The sequence below is a fragment of the Chiloscyllium plagiosum genome, unplaced genomic scaffold, assembly GCF_037043375.1.
Source record: "Chiloscyllium plagiosum isolate Xiang-an unplaced genomic scaffold, Cpla_swu_hap1 HiC_scaffold_9, whole genome shotgun sequence".
NCBI classification, from domain to species: domain Eukaryota; kingdom Metazoa; phylum Chordata; class Chondrichthyes; order Orectolobiformes; family Hemiscylliidae; genus Chiloscyllium; species Chiloscyllium plagiosum.
The window spans coordinates 93,608,296-93,632,133 of record NW_028270147.1 but is presented as its reverse complement, the minus strand read 5'-3'; the positions used below and the strand labels follow the sequence as shown (position 1 = coordinate 93,632,133).

At 46.5% G+C, this 23,838-nt stretch overlaps 1 protein-coding gene across 3 annotated transcripts in view; it reads right to left on the bottom strand.

Annotated features, from left to right (window-relative positions):
• Positions 1-23,838, bottom strand: part of LOC122554629 (LIM homeobox transcription factor 1-alpha-like) — a 295,124-nt gene that overhangs the window by 8,547 nt on the left and 262,739 nt on the right. For all 3 annotated transcript variants that reach the window (XM_087990924.1, XM_087990923.1, XM_087990925.1), the window contains exons 5-7: positions 5,957-6,126; positions 4,771-4,848; positions 1,559-1,628 (exon numbers count right to left, since the gene is read on the bottom strand). In XM_087990924.1, the coding sequence (XP_087847050.1) occupies positions 1,559-1,628; positions 4,771-4,848; positions 5,957-6,126 (318 nt within the window). The remainder of the gene's footprint in view (positions 1-1,558; positions 1,629-4,770; positions 4,849-5,956; positions 6,127-23,838) is intronic.

Here is a 23,838-nt window from a genome sequence, read left to right as displayed (position 1 = left end):
ATCTGGGTTCGATTCTAGCCTCGGGCAACTGTATGTGTGGAGTTTGCACATTCTCCCTGTGTCTGCGAGGGTTTCCTCCCACAGTCCAACGATGTGTAGGTTAGGTGAACTGGCAGTGCTAAATTGCCTATTGTGTTCAGGGATGTGTAGGTTAGGTGCATTAGTCAGAGTGAATGTAGAATAATAGGGTCTGGTTGGGTTACTCTTGGGGGGGGGGGGGGGTCAGTGTGGAGTTGTTGAGCTAAATGGCCTGTTTCCACACTGTAGTGATTCTATAATAAATATGGTTAAAAGGTCTGTCTGAGTCTCATGATTGGAAGTTTTTAAAAGTATCTCCAGCCCTTTAAACATGGAAAAGTTGAAGCGATGGGTTGGAGATTTGTTTTTAATGTCTTTTAATAAACTGTTTTCAATTGACAAGCTTTCTGGTATAGGTAGGGAAAGAAAATTGCCCTCCATTTCTACAGTTTCAATTGAAGTTAATTGTAGACATTTTTCAAGGGATGCTATTAGAACAGAAGGCATCGTGAATGCTTGGCTGAAATTCAAAAGGCACAAAACACACATCAGTGGAAGGGAGGGTTTACACCATGTTTTGATTTACAGTTTAAAGACACGTTTAATAGGTTAGTTCTGTTGACCAGACAGCTGGCTAACAATGCAGATTGTGCCAACTGCACAGGTTTAATCCCTGCTCTGACTGAAGTCTCACCTTCTCAACCTTACCCCTCTTTTGAGGCATGGTGACTCTGAGGTTAAATCACCACCATCTCTAAAGAGAGAGCAGCCCTATAGTCCTCTGGGACTATGGTGACTTTACAGTTCCTGAACAGAAATCTTTTATAACAGATTAAGTACCAAATGGGATTTAAAATATTCAAGTGGGTTTATTGGGTAGTTTCTATTTTCACTTTCAAGCGTGCATGAGGGCAAGTTCTACTGTATTGTCAGGAGACTTTGTTTTCATCTCTACATGACTTCTTCAGATGTGTCGGAAATGCATGGTGTGTGAGTGGCTACTGAGGTCATGGAGTAATGAGTTGGTGTGGAAGTACCAAGGTTCATGGAGGTTATGACTGGACTTGAGTTGACATGGAGGAAGCAGCTAAGATGAGCAATGGAGAGAGTTTGGGGAGGCACATGTTGGCATGTTGGAAGTGAAGATGAGAGCTAAAGGACCTCATAGTGAAGTCACAAATACAGAGGTGGACTTCCTAATTCCCTCCTCCTCAGATGTATCTTGGTGTTGTCTCAGATTTACTAACATTTCACCCTCTCACCTGTGCCTTTCCTCACCCCCACTTTGATGGAAAGAGCCGCATTTGATTTACACCCGTGGGTCCTAATCTGCCCTGGCTGTGTAACCTTGGCCCTGTTGTTCCCTAGCTGTCTGTGCCATTGGCACTTCAGGTTCAGTATTAAACAGACTGCCACCTCAGGATGGGTACTCAGTTGGCACGGTGATGCCAAGGTGAAAGGTCATCCACCTTGTAGGATGAACTGAGGTTCTCTCTTGCACTCTGACAGACTCACTGTTTGAGACCATTCCTGTTCTAACCTGTATTCAGGCGCTGGGTGTTCTGCTGGTCTTGTTGTTGTTGCTGCTGCCTACGAGCGAGTTTCTTCATCTGGTGAAAGAGAGAGAGAGAGAGAGAGAGGGCATTACTGTTCAGAGAGAGAGCAAACAAACTTACACTGTCCCTCCCACAGTGAGGGGTCACTCTGTCCCTCAGAGTGAGGAATCACTCTGTCCCCTAGAGTAAGAGGTTCCTCTGTCCCTCAGAGCTAGGGCTCACACTGTCCGCCACAGCAAGAGGTCACTATTAAACAGAGAGCCAATAAAAACCAGTTAAACCAATAAAAACCAGTTAAACCAAGAAGTGATAGTGTCATTTTGAACTGGAGGCCTGTGACCAGTGGAGTGTCACAAGGATCGGTGCTGGGCCCTCTACGTTTTGTCATTTACATAAATGATTTGGATGCGAGCATAGGAGGTACAGTTAGTAAGTTTGCAGATGACACCAAAATTGGAGGGTGTAGTGGACAGAGAAGAGGGTTACCTCAGATTACAACAGGATCTGGACCAGATGGGCCAATGGTCTGAGAAGTGGCAGATGGAGTTTAATTCAGATAAATGCGAGGTGCTGCATTTTGGGAAAGCAAATCTTAGCAGGACTTATACACTTAATGATAAGGTCCTAGGGAGTGTTGCTGAATAAAGAGATCTTGGAGTGCAGGTTCATAGCTCCTTGAAAGTGGAGTCACAGGTAGTTAGGATAGTGAAGGCGGCGTTTGGTATGCTTTCCTTTATTGGTTAGAGTATTGATTACAGGAGTTGGGAGGTCATGTTGCGGCTGTACAGGAGATTGGTTAGGCCACTGTTGGAATATTGCGTGGCAATTCTGGTCTCCTTCCTATCGGAAAGATGTTGTGAAACTTGAAAGGGTTCAGAAAAGGTTTACAAGGATGTTGCCAGGGTTGGAGGATCTGAGCTACAGGGAGAGGCTGAACAGGCTGGGGCTGTTTTCCCTGGAGCGTCGGAGGCTGAGGGATGACCTTATAGAGGTTTACAAAATTATGAGGGGCATGGATAGGGTAAATAGGCAAAGTCTCTTCCCTGGGGTGAGGGAGTCCAGAACTAGAGGGCATAGGTTTAGGGTGAGAGGGGAAAGATATAAAAGAGACCTAAGGGGCAACTTTTTCACGCAGAGAGTGGTACGTGTATGGAATGAGCTGCCAGAGGATGTGGTGGAGGCTCGTACAATTGCAATATAATATTTAAGAGGCATTTGGATGGGTATATGAATTGGAAGGGTTTGGAGGGATATGGGCTGGGTGCTGGCAGGTGGGACTAGATTGGGTTGGGATATTTGGTCGGCATGGACGGGTTGGACCGAAGGGTCTGTTTCCATGCTGTACATCTCTATGACTCTATGACTCTATGGAGCTCCATATTAAGAACACAGGATGGGTTCTGTCTAAATCGTGTCTTGACTCTTTCTTTGTTCTAACTGTTCGCTCACAGTTACAACACTCTGCTGTCGAAACCTCGAACCTTAGACATGACCAACATCTGTCCCAAGCTGGAAATCCTGTTTCCCTGATCCCCACCTCACCCCCAGCCTTGTTAGAAAGGCTTTCTCCATCCTCTCTTCTTCCACACTCCTGGTCAGGAATCTTCATTCTGCTAGACCCCTTGACACTTTCACCACAACAGGTAACCCTCATCAAACACTGGCGATGTCCTTTTGTAACCTCAGAGACCAGAGAGAAGCAAACCCAATGTCCTATAACTTTCCTCAGAACTTAAACTCCTAACATCTGGAACTGACTCCACTTTTGACCCTGCTGACCCCAGTTGAGGGCAATGGCATCTGTTGACCAGGAGGGTACCCCATACCCACAAATATAACGTGCCCCTGGTTACCCTCCTCCCAGCTGTGCTCTATGAGGGAGCTCTGCCAGGTACAACTGAGCCTGCAGCCTGCAAGTACTCAGCTTTGAGCCAGTTAGGTATCCATAGCGACCGACTCTGGATTGTGCTGGCCAATGATAAACTAGTCTCAATGATGGCAATTGTGAAAACCCGTCAGGTTCACTAATGCCCTTCGGGGAAGGAGACCTGCCGTTTTTATTCTCCACGTGACTCCAGACCCACAGCAATTGGGACTGAATTCTCACTGCCTTCTGAAAAGGCCCAGCAAGCTACTCAGTTCAAAGGAATAGACAATGAATCATCTTGCCATCAAATGAAGGAATCAAGAAAATATTGGCCACCTAGTATCGCTGGGCAGACCCTGGCACGCCAGCCTCTGTGGGCAAGGCAATGTCACAGCGCCCACTCTCCGAAGGGCCTCAGGAATAATGGACGACAACTTGTTTGCAGATGTTTTATCACAGGACCCTCTAATCACTTGACCCCTCCAAAGCAACACCTTTGCCACAGCATCCTGGAGGCGCATCTCTCACTGTGAGAGCCTCTGGGGCGAGACCCTGCCCCAGTTCACTCCTGCCACTACAGGAATTGCAAAACCTGTGCCTACACCTCCTCCCTCACCTCCATCCAAGGCCCCAAAGGAACCTTCCACATCCATCAAAGTTTTACCTTCACATCCACCAATGTCATTTATTGTATCATTTGCTCCCGATGCGGTCTCCTCTGCATTGGGGAGACTGGACGCCTTCTCGCAGAGTGCTTTAGGGAACATCTCCAGGACACCCGCACCAATCAACCCCAACGCCCCGTGGCCCAACCTTTCAACTACCCCGCCCACTCTGACGAGGACATGCAGGTCCTGGGCCTCACCACCCGACACCTGGAGGAAGAACGCCTCATCTTCCACCTCAGAACACTTCAACCCCCGGGCATCAATGTGGATATCACCAGTTTCCTCATTTCCCCTTCCCCCACCTCACCCCAGTTCCAACCTCCCAGCTCAGCACCGTCCTCATGACTTGTCCCACCTGCCTATCTTCCTTCCCACCTATCGGCTCCACCGTCCTCTCTGACCTATCGTGTCCATCCCCACCCCCATCCACCTATTGTACTCTCAGCTGCCTTCACACCAGTCCCTCCCTCTCCCATTTATCTCTCCACCCTGGAGGCTCCCGGCCTCATTCCTTAGGAAGGGCTTTTGCCCGAAACGTCAATTTTACTGCTCCCCGGATGCTGCCTGACCTGCTGTGCTTTTCTAGCACCACTCTAACCTAGACTCTAATCTCCAGCATCTTTCTCCTGCCCCAGTTCAGTCCTGCCTGACCCTGACTTACCTTGGCTCTCTGATTCTGAAACCAGACTTGCACAACTCGGACACTCAGGCCTGTTTCTGCTGCGAGAGTTTCCCTGACCTGTGAAGGAAAAGGAAGAGTCATGTGAAGACACAAACGTACGATTGCAGGGCAGTCGATGGCCATTCGGCCCCTTGAACCTATTCAGGGCCGATCTGACTGTGGCCGCGACTCCATGTTTCTGCCCCGCCTTGATAACCTTTGAACCCCCACCTCCCCCCCCCCATGATAGTCAAAAAAGCCTCCGCCTCAAATCCATCCTATGACCCTGCCTCCCTCAGTCTCTGGGGAACTGCGCTCCAAAGACTCGAGATCCTCGGAGGGAAATGAAATCCTCCTCATCTCAGCCTTAAACAGGAGGCCCCTCATTTTTAATTTGTCTGCCCTAGTCTGTCCCACAAGGGATAAATCTGTTCTGACAAGTCCCCTATGGTCTCAAATAGGCCACATCTCAATGTTCTGAACTCCAGTGGATATATGCCCAGGCTGTCTGGGGCTTCTCGTCCTGAGGTTAGCCTGCCACACAGTCGTCAATATTGACCCCTCCTCACCCACTCCCTCTCCCCGATAAAGACTTAGCATTCGCAAATCCACGTCAGAACACGTGTGACTGAAGGAAGCGCTGGATGGTCTTTATTTATTCTGCCTCTCCCTTCCCTGCTTCAGAGAGTCATTAGGATGCGGAAGGAGGCCGGCAGCACATCGACTGCGCACTGAGCGATTCCTTCCTCTGCCACACCTTCGCAGAAGCTCAATCTCCTGACCTCATCTGGCTCATCGTAGGACGATGGAAAGCGCTGGCCAAGGTGAGGGGAGGGGGTTGGGGGTGGGCTGGTGCGCTTATGACACAAGAGGTCAAGGGTGCTGAGGTCAGGATCAGGTCACACCAACACTCATCACCCACAAGTTCTGAGGCGCTTGAAATCACCCTCTAACTTTAAACCGGGGTGGTGGGTGAGGGGAGGTGCACCAACCCGGGGCACTGCCATGCGGGAGGTGGCTACCTCACACCTAGGCTGCCCTCTGACCTCAAGATGGGCCAGAAGACAGCGGTATCTGGACAGATGACAGAGCAACCGGAGTACACAGCTCCAACCACTTCCCCACCCACCACCCCTTCCCCCTCCACCCCTACCGGCCTCCCTCCCACACTTTGTCTGCCTCTCACCTTCCTGCAGGGCTTGGAGGACACCTCGAAAGACGCCTTGAAGGCTCGCCTCTGTTGCGTGGTCAGAATAGTTCGAGGTCTTTTTGGTCGCTTGGGATCTTTGGAATCGTCCCCTCCTTTGCACTGCAACTGCTCCAGTTTGCCGATGCAGTCTTCGTCATCGCTTTTGGCTGTGCGACGGTGGGGAGGGGGGGCAGGGCAGAAAGCGAGAGGGAGAAGGCAGACACACCCAGTGAGTGATCACAAAAGCTGCACTACATAGATACATTAACGTTCTTCCCTGGCCCCACAATAGTCTCAGGTTTATTCGCAGAGAGACAACAGCAGCCCCCAGTCCAGTCTGACAGTGTGCACACACATCTGTGCTGCTCACTTTGACTCCAATCCCTCCGTAATAAAAATTACCCAGTTGTGTCTCTGTGTGGCAGCACATACTTGGATTCAGCCTAACCCTTCGGATAATGTAAGTCATCCTTCTCTTTACACCCTGCACATACTGCAGGGTATTACAGACTGGGGTAAATCCTGACTTTGTTTTCTAGTTAAGGTAGTGCAAAGGATTAATGTGAACGTGGCTTGCGGAACACTGGAGAGTGATGGGAAAAATCACAGAGGAACTGGAGTAGGCCATTCAGCCCATTGAACCTGCCATTCTAGGTCACGGCTAATCATCTCCTCAGTGCCATTTTCCCCAATATCTTTGAATTATTTGATTTATTATTGCCATGTGTACCGAGATACACTGAAAAGTATTGTTCTGCATGCTATCCAGACAAGTCATACCTTACATAAGTACATCAGGGTAATAGAACAGAATGCAGACCATAGCGTTACAGCTACAGAGAAGGTGCCGAGGAAGATCAACACAAATTTATGAGAGGTCCGTTCATAAGTCTGATAACAGCAGGGAAGAAGCTGTCCTTGAATCTGTTTTCAAACGTTTACATCTTCCACTCGATGGAAGAGGGTGGAAGAGAGTGTAACTGGGGTGGGAGGGTTCTCTGATTATGTTGGCTGCTTTCCCAAGGCAGTGGGAAGTGTAGACAGAGTCAATGGAAGGAATAATATCCCTTAAAATGCCTTCATGACATTAGTCTCCAGAATTCTATCAATTTCTGTCTTTAGCCTGTTCGGGAATTGAACTTCCACTGTCCTCTGGAATAGAAGATCCAAAGGTTCACCAGCCTCGAAGTGAAGAGGTTTCTCCCCATCTCACAGCTTCACGGTCGAGGTGATTTCTCGAACTGTGCATACTCGGTATTTACCATGGGTGGCACAGTGGCTCAATGGTTAGCACTGATTCCTCACAGCAGCAGGGACCCAAGTTCAATCCCACTCCTGGGTGAATGTCTATATGCACATTCTCTCTGTGTCCATGTGGGTTTCTTCCAGGTGCTCTGTTTGGAGGGTCAGTCTGGACTTGGTGGGCAAGATTCCATCATTCTATGCTTATCTACAAAAGATTCAATAGCAAAATATTCCTGTAATATTATCAACTTCTCTCTCTCTCTCTCTCTCTCTCTCAGTCTGGATCCAGCCATTACATAGCCAAAGCTGGGGAAGGAACTGGCACCATATCATAGAAATGGCACAGGCACATTTTATAGAATAGAATCCCTACAGTGTGGAAACAGGCCCTTCGGCCCAACAAGTCCACACCGACCCTCCGAAGGGTAACCCACCCAGACCCATTCTCCTACCCTGTTACTCTACATTTACCCCTGAGTAATGCACCTAACCTACACATCCTTGAACACTATGGGCAATTTAGCGTGGCCAATTGACCAAACCTGCACAGTTTTGTGACTGTGGGAGGAAACCGGAGCACCCGGAGACATGCAGACACGGGGAGAATGTGTAAACTCCTCACAGACAGTCGCCCGAGGCTGGAATTGAACCTGGGACCCTGGTGCTGTGAGGCAGCACTGAGCCTCTGTGCTGTGGATAAGCGAAGACCTTTTCCCAGGGTGGAAATGAGGTGGCATAACTTTAAGGTGATTGGAGAAAGGTCAAGGGGAGATGTCAGAGATTGGTTCTTTACATAGAGAGTGGGGTGTGTGTGGAGTGCACTGCCAGCAGTGGGAGTAGAGTCAGAGATATTAGGGATATTTAAGCGACTCTTGGATAGGCACATGGATGATAGTAAAATGTAGGGTATATAGCTTAGTCTAACCTTAGAGTAGGATAAACGGTCAGCACAACATCAGCATTTGAGGAGCCACAACACTTTCCCTTGATCAGGGCAGCTGCAAAAGCTGTTCTGTGCTGTACTGTTCTATGTTCTATGTTAAGCAGATGTTCTTTCAACACTTTCCACAAATAACTTTGAAAGTGTTGAAAACAGCTCATGAGAAAGGTTGTCCAAAACTGACAGTCAAGAACCATCCAATCGACTTTCAGATCAGCCATGGGAAAGGCAGGACACTGCCAGGATGGGCATGCTGGGTAACCCACGGCATGAGAGAGAGGCTGTTAGTCATGTGACAGTAGCTCCAGGGAAGCATCCAATCAGAATTGGCGGCCGTCAAGCAGGACTGTGGCACTGGTTTTCCACACGGCATCTCTTTGAAGTACTGAGCCCTAGCTCATAAGACAGGCAGCGAATTCCCTCAGCCCTAAGCATTTGCGAGACCCATAACACTTTCCCTTTATCAGGGCAGCTGCAAAAGCCAACTGAAGATTTTGAAAGAGAAAGTACATGAGCCAGAGATCTTGCAAACTGCAAAGACGGCAGCCTCCCTGATAATGATATAATTTATTATCGCAGCTGCCTCACAGGCCCGGACCAGAAAGGCTGTTGTGTCGGAGAGAGAAATAACAACACCCCCAGAGCATGCGGCTGTTCCTACATCCAATTATTGTGCACAGAGAGCTCTCACCTCACTAACACACACCAGAAAGACACAGCGTTGGATTTCCCAAACCTGCCCTGAGTTAACTGCCCTCAGGTAAGTTCGCGGGTCAAGACAGAGCAGATTGGGAAGGTGGGAGGAGTTGGTACAATTAGCCTCAGAAAGTTCCAGCAATAGTCAGGGGCGGGGTGTAATATGGGTCAAGTTAGGAATGACTGGACCACCAGGGATATATTTCCCTCCCCACCCCTTTCCGCCTTCCGCAAAGACCGTTCCCTCCGTGACTACCTGGTCAGGTCCACGCCCCCCTACAACCCACCCTCCCATCCTGGCACCTTCCCCTGCCACTGCAGGAACTGTAAAACCTGCGCCCATACCTCCTCCCTCACCTCCATCCAAGGCCCTAAAGGAGCCTTCCACATCCATCAAAGTTTTACCTGCACATCCACTAATATCATTTATTGTATCCGTTGCTCCCGATGCGGTCTCCTCTACATTGGGGAGACTGGATGCCTCCTAGCAGAGCGCTTTAGGGAACATCTCCGGGACACCCGCACCAATCAACCACATCGCCCTGTGGCCCAACATTTCAACACCCCCTCCCACTCTGCCGAGGACATGGAGGTCCTGGGCCTCCTTCACCGCCGCTCCCTCACCACCAGACGCCTGGAGGAAGAACGCCTCATCTTCCACCTCAAAACATTTCAACCCCAGGGTATCAATGTGGACTTTAACAGTTTCCTCATTTCCCCTTCCCCCACCTCACCCTAGTTCCAAACTTCCAGCTCAGCATTGTCCCCATGACTTGTCCTACCTGCCTATCTTCTTTTCCACCTATCCACTCCACCCTCCTCCCTGACCTAACACCTTCACCCCCCCCCCCCCACTCACCTATTGTACTCCATGCTACTTTCTCCCCAACCCCCACCCTCCTCTCGCTTATCTCTCCACCCTTCAGGCTCTCTGCCTTTATTCCTGATGAAGGGCTTTTACCCGAAACGTCGATTTTGCTGCTCCTCAGATGCTGCCTGAACTGCTGTGCTCTTCCAGCACCACTAATCCAAAAAATGGATGGCTATCAGTTGTCTCCTATAGGGAAGCAGCAGTGAATGCTGGGATGATAACAACACCAGGCTTGCCTCTGGTGTCTCTGCGGGTAACCACATGATGAGTCAGAGAACTGTGGGCTCAAGTTCCACTCCAGAGTCTTAAATACATAATCCAGGTGGACGCTACCAGTGAAGTGCTGATGACATGTTGTCTTTCAGATGGGATTCTAACCCAAGGCCAATGTCTGCTCTCTCAGACAGATGTAACTCATCCCTTGGCCCCATTTCAAAGCAGAGTAGGGGAGTACTCCCTTGTGACTTTGCCAATACTTATCCTCCCAAGTGGAACAACGATCTGATCGATCGCACATTATAATTTGAGGGGGTTTGCCGTGTGAAAATTTCCTTTTACGTTTTTGTTCTATTTACTCTATCATGAAGTCTAGGTATCATTAGCAAGGCCAACATTTGTTGCCCATTCCTAATCACTCTCAAACTGAGTGACTGTCTGTGCCATTTCAGAGGGTGGTTAAGAACATGGCTGTCGATCTGGAGTCACATGTAGGTAAGGATGTCAGAGTTCCTCCCTAAAGTGAGAAATACTCCAACACTTGAAGCTAACTTCCATTAGTTGCTGTGGTGGCATTTGAACTTGTATCCCCATAGCATTAGATTTAGATTTTATTGTCATGTGTACTCAAGTACAGAGGTATAGTAACAAGTGTATAATGTCATCACACTTTGGTACAGAGGTACATAGGTATATAAAAAAACTAGGTAGAATGTAGTGAAAGAAACAAAGTTTAAAATGTTAAGTATTACCTTCTTCAAATAAGTAGAAAAATAAAGAAAAAAGATCATATTCAGCATTAAAGTCCTTCTTAATATAAGCTCGAAAAACAAAGGTATCAAGTTAGAAATTCAGCATTAGCCTGGGGCCTTTGGATTATTAAACCGGCGATATTAGCCATATTGTGCTGCCTCCCTCTCTAACGTCTGTGAGGTTTATTGTAGTGTCCTGAATATTAGGTCTCACTGGGATAACGTGCTGGAAATCAAAGCTGACCACTCCTGGAGTTGTCACAATAGCTAAGGCTATTTAAAAATATGCAGAGCTCCCCAGTTTCCCTGTCTTTTAGACTCAGGTTGACAGAAAGCACACACCAGGTTCCTGTACTTAACGGAAATTACTGTTGATTCGAAATACAAGTGAACAATTTTGAATCATCAACACATATAGCTTGACTGGTTAAAGCTCTAATTGACTTATAAAGCTCTCCCTCTGCACACACGTGGACAAAACATAGGTGTTATAGGCAGACAGAATGACTGGGGAGGCGATTCAGACAAACATGGTTTGCTGAGGTGATCCTTTTGCTGATCCAAGCACAGTTTCTTGGTCTTCCTTTCCCAGATGCTTGCACTTGCATGCAGGAGGCACAGTGACTGGCTCACACTCACCTTCCTCATTAAAAAGCACAGCTTGTGACTGAGAAGGGGAAATAAACTGGCCATCTCCAGCCAGAATTGCGGAGCGAGAAGCAGCTCTGATAGCTTCTGAGCCAAACATTCACACCCCTGTGCGAGGCAATCGCAAGGTTGTTGGAGTGCAAGAGGTCCTTGTCATTGATAACTGGTCACCGCCTCATTGCTGGTGCCCAAATCCCCACTTTTATACTTACTCCTGGCTCCTGTTTGTCTGTAACTCGGCTTTCTCCGCTGCTTGAACCAACAGCTGTTCAAACAGCACTTACAGTGAGTGTCAGATAACTTTCTTTTAAAACAGTGCAGAAATTCTTGGCTTTCCAAACAACCCTTTGCCCATTTCAGGCCACAATCCGAAATATCGAGCAATAAGAAAGATGCGGCCTTTACATGAAGCCCTGAGAAGGGCTGATATGGGAAATGAGGTTTTTAAATTTAACTCATAGAAGCCAGCCTGGATATTTGGGCAAGGGTCCCAAATTCCTCTTGCTCTTTATTATCTTCCACTTTGACGCAGTATCCTGATTGGGTATCCAAGCAGCACCTCGGGGCCATTTGTAACATTAAAATAAAACACCAGCATTGCTTTGATCATCTTACGACTGGGCGTGGAACAGTCTCTGAGCCAAAGTCAATGCCTTCAGGAAAGGAAGGAGGCTAAGCATCAGAAAGCATTGCTCTGAAGACAGTCATTATTGTTCACATGGAGAGCTGCTCAGCCACCAGACTCTGGGGAGAGGGAGGGAGGGAGGGAGGACAGAATTGCATTGGCATGTAAACATTACAGAGCTTAACGTTCGGTTCAGCAGACTGGACTTGTGTGATGCGTCAGTTTTGGAGGCCTGAGCGAGTGGGTGAAAGGTCAGTAACATCGAAGTGATAACTCAGCATGGGGTTTTATCATCTCATTCCCACTCCCGTTGTTAATCTCCTTTAACCTTGATGGCAGACAGCACAGATAAAGAGGAAACCAATGGGAAACAGTTAACAAAGTGGAGCTGAAAGCAAGTCAAACTCCGTACATATCATATTCTTGGCGCCATTGCTGAACCAGCTGGAAGACTGAGTGGGCTAACAGTTGACGTCTTACTCTCCCTCAGGTTTTCCTAGCTATGGATGCTATGGATTCACAGTTGCAAGCAGGCATGGTCAACGGAGAACCATCAGCACACCATTCCTACTGCTGGTCCCGAGATTCCAGGTTCAAATCCTTCTCAGGGAACTGGAGGTCACTGAAAGTGTCTCATAATTTAGCCAAATAGATTATCAGTCTCTATTTAATCTGATTTGATTTATTATTGTCACATGTACCTGGGTATAGTGAAAAGTTTTGTTTTGCGTGCAGTCCAGACAGCTCTTACCATACAAAGGTCATAGGGTGATTGAACAGAGTGAGGAATACAAAGTTACGGTTGCAAAGAAGATGCACAAAGGAGTAAGATCAATACAGGTTTTGAAATTTGGGAGCTGAAAATGTGTTGCTGGAAAAGCGCAGCAGGTCAGGCAGCATCCAAGGAACAGGAGAATCGACGTTTCAGGCATGAGCCCTTCTTCAGGAATGGGCTTATGCCCGAAACGTCGATTCTCCTGCTCCTTGGATGCTGCCTGACCTGCTGCGCTTTTCCAGCAACACATTTTCAGCTCTGATCTCCAGCATCCGCAGTCCTCACTTTCTCCTTGAAATTTGGGAGGTCTCCATTCAAAAGTTTAATAACAGCAGGGAAGAAGCTGTTTTTGAACCTGCTGGTATGTGTGTTTAAGATTTTGTATTTTGTGTCCGCCTGATGGAAGAGGTTGGAAGAGATTATAACCGGGGTGGGAGGGGTCTTTGATGATGTTGGCTGCCTTTCCGAGGCAGCGGGACGTGTCGGTGGAGTAAATGGACGAAAGATTGGCTTGTGTGATGGTCTGGGCCCGTGATACACCCAGATAGAATGCTTTCTATACCACATCTATAAAAGTCGGTGAGAGTCCTTATGGACATGCTGAATTTCTAAGTCCTTGCAATGCACCAGTGGTCAGCGGTAAGAGTATGACGGTCTCCTGATCACCCTATGATAGCTGCATTAATGTTAAAGGACTCCACAAGTAGCTTCTTTTCTTGAGCAAGTGTCGCTGTGTTACCACACCCCCCTATACATCTAGCCCACAGTGCCACAACATATACACAGCCACACCCCCTCGTCCATCTTAAATCAAATTAATTTTCACTCCTTTTCTAAAGATGGCTTTTGGTCCCGGTGGAGTGATGCCTACTGAACAGCAAAGGAAAAGGAATTGCCACACAAGGCGTGACATTTCAACTCTGTGATCCATCCGTTCCATCCCGATGTAAGATATAAAGTTATGGAAGTGGGAAGTGTTCTGCACTCACCCAGACGAATCCCGATACAGGATCGCAGCTGTTCCATCGGGATGTGGGTCAGTAGGTGGCACTCTCATCTTGGCGATGAAAGGTCATGGCTCCAGAGACTTGGGCAGTTTAATCCAGGAGAAAGCAGTCAACGTGAATGGCACCACATCCAGCATCCTCAACGTCCACTTCCACCATCACTGATGTATGGTGGCAGTGACTCATACTGGATCCTTCAACAGCACCTTTCAAACCCATGACCCCTGCCACTGAGAAGGACAAGGGCAGCAGATGCTCAGCAACATCGCAACCAGCAAGGTCGTTTCCGAGCAACTCACCATCCTGAGGCGGAACCATATCCCTGTTCCGTTACCATTTCTGAGTCTAGGACTCCCACCTAAACAGCACTGTGAGCACTCCCATGATAGTTCAGGAAGGCAGACTGCCATTACCTTCTCAACTTCAGGTCGGAATATGTAATGAATTCTGGCCTAGACAGTGATATCCACATTCCGTTAATCAATAAAAACACATCCAAATCAACAATCCAATGCAATAATATGTGAGCTATCATATCCCGAATGAGAAGAGTAATGAAAACCTGCCAAAAGTGATTAATTGAATCACCAAGATGGTTAATTTGCCTGTGATAAGCAAAAATAAACTCTCACTGGGTTTCATAACCAACAGAACAATCTATGTATTACCATCAAACTTATCGATTAGAAATTGGAGTAATGGATTTTTAATTGCTAAGAGGCAAACTTAAGCCATATCCCCTCTAAGCCTAAATATTCACACATTTATTCACAAATAGGACACAAAAAATGACAGCTCTGGAGAAACATCACGGGTGGAAAACATAGAGAAAAATGAACAAATCTCAGAGATCAAAAATCTAAATCACAAGGTGGAATGATGTGACTTTCTCTCAGTTCTTTTGGATTTTGGCAACAATATTGCATTATTCTTGACCACAGAGTAATAGAAGAGCCTTAATTTGTTAGCTTGTCAGTTAGACCTAGGTCTTTTCTTTAGTTAGAACTTCTTCTTTTCAGTGTAATTGAGTGTTGGTTTCTCACTCTCAGAGGGGAAAAATGAGAGACACCTGTCTTTCCTTGTAGGATTTCGGGAGGTCCGTGTTCAACAGCCCCCTCTTCAGTCTGTGACAAACCATGACTTAAACATTCAAAGACTGTTGCTAAGGGAATTTTTCAACCCAAAGGTACCTTAGTCACAGAAGCATCAAACCAGACTTCTCCAAAGGTTACATAAACTTGTGAAATGAATAGGTGAACACTACAAATTCCACTTTTGATCTTAAAGCTGGGAAACCAAAGCACCTGGCACATTCTCTTCAACATAGCAAAGTCCAAACATTCAGTTTTCCCAGTTAATATTTTGAAAAGTACATGTAGTCACTGCAGAATGAAACACTGTTGAAGGTGCTGACTTATGGTTAAGTCATTAAACTGAGATCTTTGGCTGAATGTTAAAATTTTCATGGCACAGTTCTCACAAAGAGAAAAGGAGTTCTTCCTGGTACATTGGCCAATATTTATCCTTAGATCAATAACAGAAATAAAAATGAATTATTTAGCCTTTATTTAACATCTGTTAATGGGAGATTACTGTGTGCAAATTGATTGCTGCTTTACTTATGCTATTATAGTGAGAATAATTCAACCAGCCCTTAAGCAGTTTCTGACGTTTTCAAAGACGCTATATAAACATAAATCCCTTTCCCTTCCACTGTGAGGGAATCACAATGCGGCATGGTGGCTCAGTGGTTAGCACTGCTGCCTCACAGCACCAGGGGCCCAGGTTCAATTCCCGCCTCAGGTGACTGTCTGTGTGGAGTTTGCACATTCTCCCCGTGTCTGCGTGGGTTTCCTCCGGGTGCTCCAGTTTCCTCCCACAGTCCAAAGATGTGCAGGTCAGGTGAATTGACCATGTTAAAATGCCCGTTGTGCTAGATACGTTAGTCAGGGGTAAATATAGGGCAGGGGAATGGATCTTTGGAGGGACGGTGTGGACTTGTTGGGCCTGTTTCCATACTGTAGGGAACCTAATCAAATCATTAAGCTGTCTCATTGAGTCATTGGAGAATGTACCCCTTCAGGTTGAGAGTAGAAGAGTTGTACAGAATGGTAACTGACTCAAGTCTGCTTGGTGCTTTCACTGTGTCCCCCAATGCCATTCCATATGAACTGACATTTCCATCCAATACTAGTGATGTAAAGAGAAGTCCCTTGTGGATTCTGTTGGTTCAGAATGGAAGGCCATCCTCTCTGGAACACCTAACATCCCATTCCCACACGCCTGGTGAAACAAGAGCCAATTGCAAAAGATAAATGCAGAAGGCAGGATGCTTTTCGGTCTGTCTTGTTGAACCTTCTGCCAAAATGGACGCTTCCCTTCAACTGTCATGTCTCCCCCATTCACCAAGCAGTTGCTCATCCCAGAAATTAATCCCTGATCTGCAGGAGGCATTGCTTTTGAATGAAGCCCAATTCATCCAGCGCCACCCAGATGCAGGGGATCTTTCTGAAGCAGAATCATAGCTTTCGGGCCAAACGATTTGTGCACACCAAGATCCCCCAAGCAGCACTGCAGTTTGGTGATTGAACACAGTCAAAGAGGGGATGCCGGGACATCAGGAGAATCTCAATCTGGTTTTGGACCAACATCCACTTCTCCTACTCTTGGGACTTAGGCAAATTTTATTCCACACTCTGTCTTTTCCAATTTTAATGTTGCACATTTAGCCCCAGAAAGTCCATTTCAGATAAGTGACCTGCAGTGGGTGAAGAGTGACCAGTCTACAGGGGACACCCAGTAGGTTAAGAGCCAGTGAAGGACTTTGTTCCTCAGTGCTTTAGACCTCCCAGCTCACAGTCGGTTACCTCTCCTTACCCATGGGTTACAAACTGTAGGAGATCATAGTGGCATGTACCAGAGGAATCTGAGGACCAGGCCTAATACAAGAGGCATATTGCTACAACATTTACCCCTTAAGAACTTGCTTAACCCTTCTCAAAGGGAATCAACCCCTCTGGTTCCTCCGGTCCCTGCCACCATCTTCATTAAACGAGCAAGAAAATGGCAAATAAGTAGAAAGGGTCAATAGCATTTCACAACACAGCAATCATGCCAGCATTGTAAAAAGGTAATGCTTGTTCAGAACTCAGGCAAGTTCAAGAGGTGCTTTGATTGCCCACAGATCAGTTGAGGTGCGGTACACTTCAGAGAGTGCCCCACGGGATAGCTACCTGGGGAGGAACAGGTGAGGAATTTGTAGGTGCTTTCAAAAACTGTGCAAAGAAAGAATAGACTTGCATTAATGCGTTACGCCTTTTCAAGGGACCGTGCCAGCAATGCCAAGATCCAAAGGAGCTGTACCAATGCCACGGGTCACACCCAAAGCAGAATGAGACCAGAGTCCGAGGGGAAAGCATGTACTGGGCTATGGATAGGGAATAAAGTCAGATGGGGAGTTAGGGTCTGGCAGGAATAGTGAACTCAAGTAACAAACTGGAGTGCTCACAATGTGATGTAGTTGTGTGTACTGGAAGCCACATGTAAGCCTTTGCTTGTTACAGACAAAAAAACAACATGGAAACATGATACATCTGCTTCAGCTAAAAAAAAAAGCCATTTAAAAGCAAAATACAATGAATGCTGGAAAACTGCAAATAAATCAGAAAGCACTGAAGAAACTCAGCAGGTCTGGCAGCTTCTGTTGAAAGAGAAACAGCATTAATGTTTTGAGTCTGGTCTGATTCTTCTTTAGAACTGGTTCACTGAGGGACAAGGAGAAAGTGAGGTCTGCAGGGGCTGGAGATAAGAGTTGAGAGTGTGGTGCTGGAGTGCGGCAGCATCCGAGGAGGAGGAGAGTCAATGTTTTGAGCACAAGCTTATGCTCGAAACGTCGACTCTCCTGCTCCTCAGATGCTGACTGACCGGCTGTGCTTTTCCAGTGCCCCACTCTTCGCCAGTGAGGGACAAGCCCTGACCAAAGTCAACCTGCCTAGTTTAAAACTCCAGCAAAACCTGGTGGTTAATTGTCAGTTATCATTAGTGGGTGCATTCTCCATGGTAACGCCTTCAACAAGCTTAATCCATTTGCTAACCAATCAGCACTCTCTACTTAATCAATACAAATGTTAGTTGGTATTCTTGTGAATTGTCCTGATGAACATACAAACATATGAAGAAGGACAAGGGTAGGCCACTCGATCCTTCAAGTTTGCTCCACAATTCATTAAGATCGTGGCTGATTTGATTTTAACCCCAACTCTCCATTGCTGAATATCCCTAATAATCTTTTACCCCCATTTTGGTAGCCAAGAATCTATCTACCTCTACCTTAAAAATATTGAAGGATTCTGCATTTGTTTTCTTTTGAAAAAGGAATTCCAAAGAACGGCAAGCCTCAGAGTGCAATAAAGGTTTCCTCATCTCTGTTTTGAATGCATTTTAAAACTATGACCCCTGGTTGCAGATTTCACCACAACAGGAAAACATCCTCTCAACATCCACCCAGTCAAATCCCCTTTGGAACTTGTCTGTTTTAAACAAATCACCTCTGACTCTAATAAACTCCAGTGGATACAGGTCGAGCCTGTCCAACCTTTCCTCATCTGATCATAGCAGGAATCATTCTAGTAAACCTTTGCTGAATTCTTCCAGCGCACTCACATCTTTCTCTGAACACAAAATAAAAGGTTTGGATAAATTATGGCTTCTTCAAGCATCCTGAAACCAGTTTTAACTTGCATTAGTGATATAGAATAGGAGACTAGGGAGAATTCCTATGTTCTTCCTCAGATATGGCTACAAAATCCTTTATGCCCACCTAAGAGGGTGGGATGGATCTCAAACTTGCAGCTCTCTCTGAACGATAGCTGTGCAACCTCTCTCAGTACCATACTGGAACATCTGCCCAGACATCAAGTCGCTGAACTGGACACGAAGCTGTCTTCTAGGGATATAAAGGTGCGGCCACAATTGAAACTTCACAAGACAGCTTTCATTTAGATTTAAACTTGACAGTTTAAATTTAAGGAGTTAGATTTACCATTTGTCTCTTCATTTATAATATGATATTTGTTTTCTTAGAGGAACAGGAGTAGTCCATTCAACCCATCAAGCTTGCTTCACCATTCAAAAAGATCAATGCTGATTGGCTGCCTCAATGACACTTTCTCGAATTATCTCCATTTTCTTGATGTCATTCGACCCCAGAGATCTATCAATTTCTCTCTTAAACAGGCTCAGGGATTGAGCTTCCGCAGTCCTGTGGAATGAAGAATTTAACGGAAATCTACCCTCACAGTGAAGAGATTCCTCTTTACCTCTGTCTTACATGATCTGCCTCTTATCTGCTTCCAGGCTCACCAGCTAGGAAAGATATCTTGGCTGTATCCACCTCATCATACCCTGTAAAAATTTAGTAAGTTTCAATGAAGTCACTTCTCTTCTCATTATTCAAAATGTCAGGGAAGGTAGAGGCAGTTTCCACAATCCCTCCACCGAAAACAATCCCTCCATCCCAGGGATTAGTCTAGTGAATCTCTGCTGCACTTTCCAAGACAAGTACATCCCTACTTAGACAAGGGGATCAAAACTTGTACACAATACATCAGGTTCAATCTCATTAAAGCTCTGTACTTCTGTGGTCAAATTCTTTTATGATGTAGACCCACGTATTTTTTGCCTTCCTAATTGATTGATACACCTGTCTGCTGGGTTTTAATTGCTCATGGACAAGGAGACCCATGTCCCTTATGACACCCACAGTTCCTCTTGCCACTTGCAAAATACTCTGCCTTTCTGTTTTGTTTCGATTAATAGCTTCACTCTCGTTCATATTATATTCCATGTGACATATTCATTTTGAGCTGCCCTAATCCTCCTGAAGTATCCTTAAGTACTCGTCACAATTACATTCCCACCCTGTTTTGTGTCATCAGCAAACTTAGAAACATTACAATCGATCCCCACATCCAATTAATGTCCATGAGTTACAAAAACCTGTGCACATCCAGTAATAAAAGGCTCCTGTCCTGAGACCAATCCATTACTCCACTCTCTGTTTTCTGTCTGCTAAGTAATTCTCGATTCATACAAGCATATTCCTCCAATCTATGCAGTTTAATTTTATTCACTGACCCTTGGTGTGTGACCTTATCAAGAGCCTTCTGAAAATCCAAATACACCATGTCCACTGTCTCTCCTGTATCTATGCTACAAATAACACCTTCAAAACATCTTTCAAGAAGTTTGTCAAACATGATTTCCCTTTCATAAATCCATGTTGAGCTGATCCAATTTTATAATTATTTTCTAAAATATCCAGTTATCTCAGCCTCTACAATAGATTCAAGCATTTTCCTTACTACTGACATCAAACTAACAGGTCTGCAGTTCTCCGTTCTCCATCCTTCCTTCTTCTTGAACAGTAAAGTTACATTTGTCACTTTTTAGTCCATGGGAACCTTTCCAGAATCCATCCAACTTAGTAAGATCATTACTAATGCATCCAATATTCTTCAACACACTGCTGAAACTCATCTGGTCCTGGGGATTTATCAGAGCTGAAAATGTGTTGCTGGAAAAGCGCAGCAGGTCAGGCAGCATCCAAGGAGCAGAAGAATCGACGTTTTGGGCATGAGCCCTTCTTCAGGAACCTGAAGAAGGGCTCATGCCCGAAATGTCAATTCCCCTGCTCCTTGGATGCTGCCTGACCTGCTGCGCTTTTCCAGCAACACATTTTCAGCTCTGATCTCCAGCATCTGCAGTCCTCACTTTCTCCCTGGGGATTTATCAACCTTCAAGCACCACCTCTTTACTATTATGAATATCTCGTTGTTTGAGACTCTTGGAGATTTCTAATCACCACACTCATCCCATACTTTCAGTGGCAGGAGTGGGCAAACCCTCCCCTATCAGTGTTGCAGAAAGACCACTCCCTCCGCGACTCCCTCGTCAGATCCACACGCCCCACCAATCCAATCTCCACTCCCGGCACCTTCTCCTGCAACCGCAAGAAATGCAAAACTTGCGCCCACACCTCCCCCCTCACTTCCCTCCAAGGCCCCAAGGGATCTTTCCATATCCGTCACAAATTCACCTGCACCTCCACACACATTATTTACTATATCCGCTGCACCCGATGTGGTCTCCTCTACATTGGGGAGACAGGCCGCCTACTTGCGGAACATTTCAGAGAACACCTCTGGGACACCCGGACCAACCAACTGCAATCTTCTTCCTGACCTCTCCGCCCCCACCCCCTCTCCAGCCTATCACTCTCACCTTAACCTCCTTCCACCTATCGTATTCCCAACGCCCCTCCCCCAAGTCCCTCCTCCCTACCTTTTATCTTAGCCTGCTTGGCACACCTTCCTCATTCCTGAAGAAGGGCTTATGCCCGAAACGTCGATTCTCCTGCTCCTTGGATGCTGCCTGACCTGCTGCGCTTTTCCAGCAACACATTTTTCAGCAGGAGTGGGCCAACCCTATTTCCCACCCCCCACCTCCCAGCTGTTTATACAACTTATCAGGGATTTGGGCTAAAATTATGACAGGGGATTGAGGGGGTTACACTAATAAATTTCTATTGAGATGTAATTAAAATGAAGCAGGGCATTATGTGACCTCACCAATAAGTGAGAGAATTATAATAATCTCCTTCAGCACGGTGGCTCAGTGGTTAGCAGTGCTGCCTCACAGCACCAGGGACTTGGGTTCAATTCCAGCCTCGGGCGACTGTCTGAGTGGAGTTTGGACTTTCTTTGCTCTGGGTGCTTCAGTTTCCTCCCACAATCCAAAGATGTGCAGGTTAGGGTGAATTAGTTGTGCTAAATTGCCCATAGTGTTCAGAGATGTGTAGGTTGGGCGCATTAGACAGGGGTAAATATAGGGTAAGGGAATGGGTCTGGGTGGGTTACTCTTCGGATGGTCGGTGTGGACCTGATGGGCCGAAGGGTCTGTTTCCACACTGTAGGGAGTCTGATTCTAATTCTAATTCTTCTGCTGCAAGCAAATAACACAATATCTTAAAGGGACAGTGCTTCAAGCATGAGGGAAGGAGACAGTAATAGCAGATACAGTATGACATAAAATGAAAGCGAAATATGCTGGAAATCTGAAACAAAACCAGAAGGAGAAGAATTCTGAAGAGTCACATTGGACTAGAAAGGTTCACTCTGTTTCTCTCACTTTCTCTCCCAGATCACGTCAGACAACGCTGACTTTCTCTAGCAATTCCCTGCATCTGTTTGAGACACAATATCATGTCCTGTTTATGGTCAGGCTGCTTAGTTAGTGGGTGGGGGGAGGGGGTGAAGATTTCATCTGTGGTGCTCAGTTGTGGAAGAGGAAAGCCCTCCCTCGAGTGTTGATTGACTTACTTGCACTGACGACACAGTGGCTCAGTGTGTAGCACGCCTGCCTTGAACTTCCCAGTTCCTGCCCCTTCCAGGACTTGAGCTTAACAGCCAAGGTTGACTTCAGTGCGCTCTGGGAAAGGAGCCATCTCCTGGATGCTGTGATAACCCAAGGCCATGATCTGTCTCCTCAAATTATTCCGTGACAGAATTCCAAAGAAGAGCAGTGGAGGGGTGGAGGGGTGGTGATCTCCCCTCATGTCTTGGCCAATAGCTATCTCTCAATCGACATCAAAAACAGGTTAACTGCTCACTGTCACCTTGCTGACTTTGTGAGTTTGTTGCTCACAAACAGCCTACTATGTTTCTCAAGTTCCTTCAAAAGTACATCAATTCCCCATGAAACACTTAGAGACATCCAGCGACTGTGAAAGTTGCTGTATAATTCTTTGAGGTTTGCCTCATAGGGTGGTTAAGAAGGGGTTTAGCACGCTTGCCTTCATTGCTCAGACCTTTGAGTATAGGCAGTCATGTTGAGATTCTACAAGACATTGGTCAGGCCTCTTTTGGAGTAATGTGTGCAGTTCTGGTCGCCCTGTTACAGGAAGGACTTTATTAAGCTAGAGGGGGCTCAGAAACATTTTACCAGGATGCTGCCAGAAATGGAGGGTTTGAGTTATAAGGAGAGGCTGGATAGGTTAGGACTTTCTTCACTGGAGTGTAGGATGTTGAGGTTTGACCTTATAGAAGTTTATAAAATCACGAGGGGCATAGATAAGATGAATAGCCGATGTCTTTTCCCTAGGGTGGGGGAGATCAAAACTAGAGAGCATATTCTTAAGATGAGAAGAGAAAAAGGGCCTGAGGGGAAACTTTTTTACACAGGGAGTGCTTCATGTGTGCAATGAACTTCCAGAGGAAGTGATGGATGCAGGTACAGTTCCACCATTTAAATGATATTTGGATCAGTACATGAATGATAAAGGTTTGGAGGGATATGGGCCAAGTGCAGGCAGGTGGGACGAGTTTAGTATGGGAACATGGTCAGCATGGACTGGTTGGAGCGAAGAGTTTGTTTCCTTGCTGTATGACTCTATGGCTCTATCAATGCAAGTTTCTACTTTATTCTGCGTACAGCCTGAGACATGAATAACAGAGACTCAGGACGGGAAGGTGCCTCCACAAACACACCCACGTGAGAAGTCACCGGGAGATTACTAGAAGGCACGGCTAACGTGGAAATAAAATGAACACTTCATGTGCCGACTTAGCACAATTTGAATTTGAGCAAAATTCGATGTGTAGTCCTTCTCAATCCCAAACACCAATGAACCTCCTCAGCACAGGGGCCGATTTAGTTTTTGTTTGCAGCAGCTAAATGAATCTACGCAGAGTGCGAGCTTGACAGGGCAAGGTCAGCTTAGCAAACTTCACTGAACCGACTGCTGCAGTTGGTTGCTGGGGCTTGGGAGGGAGGGGGGTGGTTGGTGATGACAGGAAGGGAGTGGGTTTAGAAGTTTCATTCCCAACGGCAGGTAAACAGTGTTTGGATTACTCCCCCTGTGTGACAGGCCTTGCATTTAGCTAAACAGGAGACCAGCTGTGCGTATAACATTTATTCTATCGACGGACGAGAACGCAAACATTAATTAAGTTGTCTTCGGGAGCACCCCCCCACCCACCCTGCCGCGCTGAGGGGAAAGAGGCCATTGATATGCTTACCTACTTAGGCCTAAGAAGAGAAAGGGCT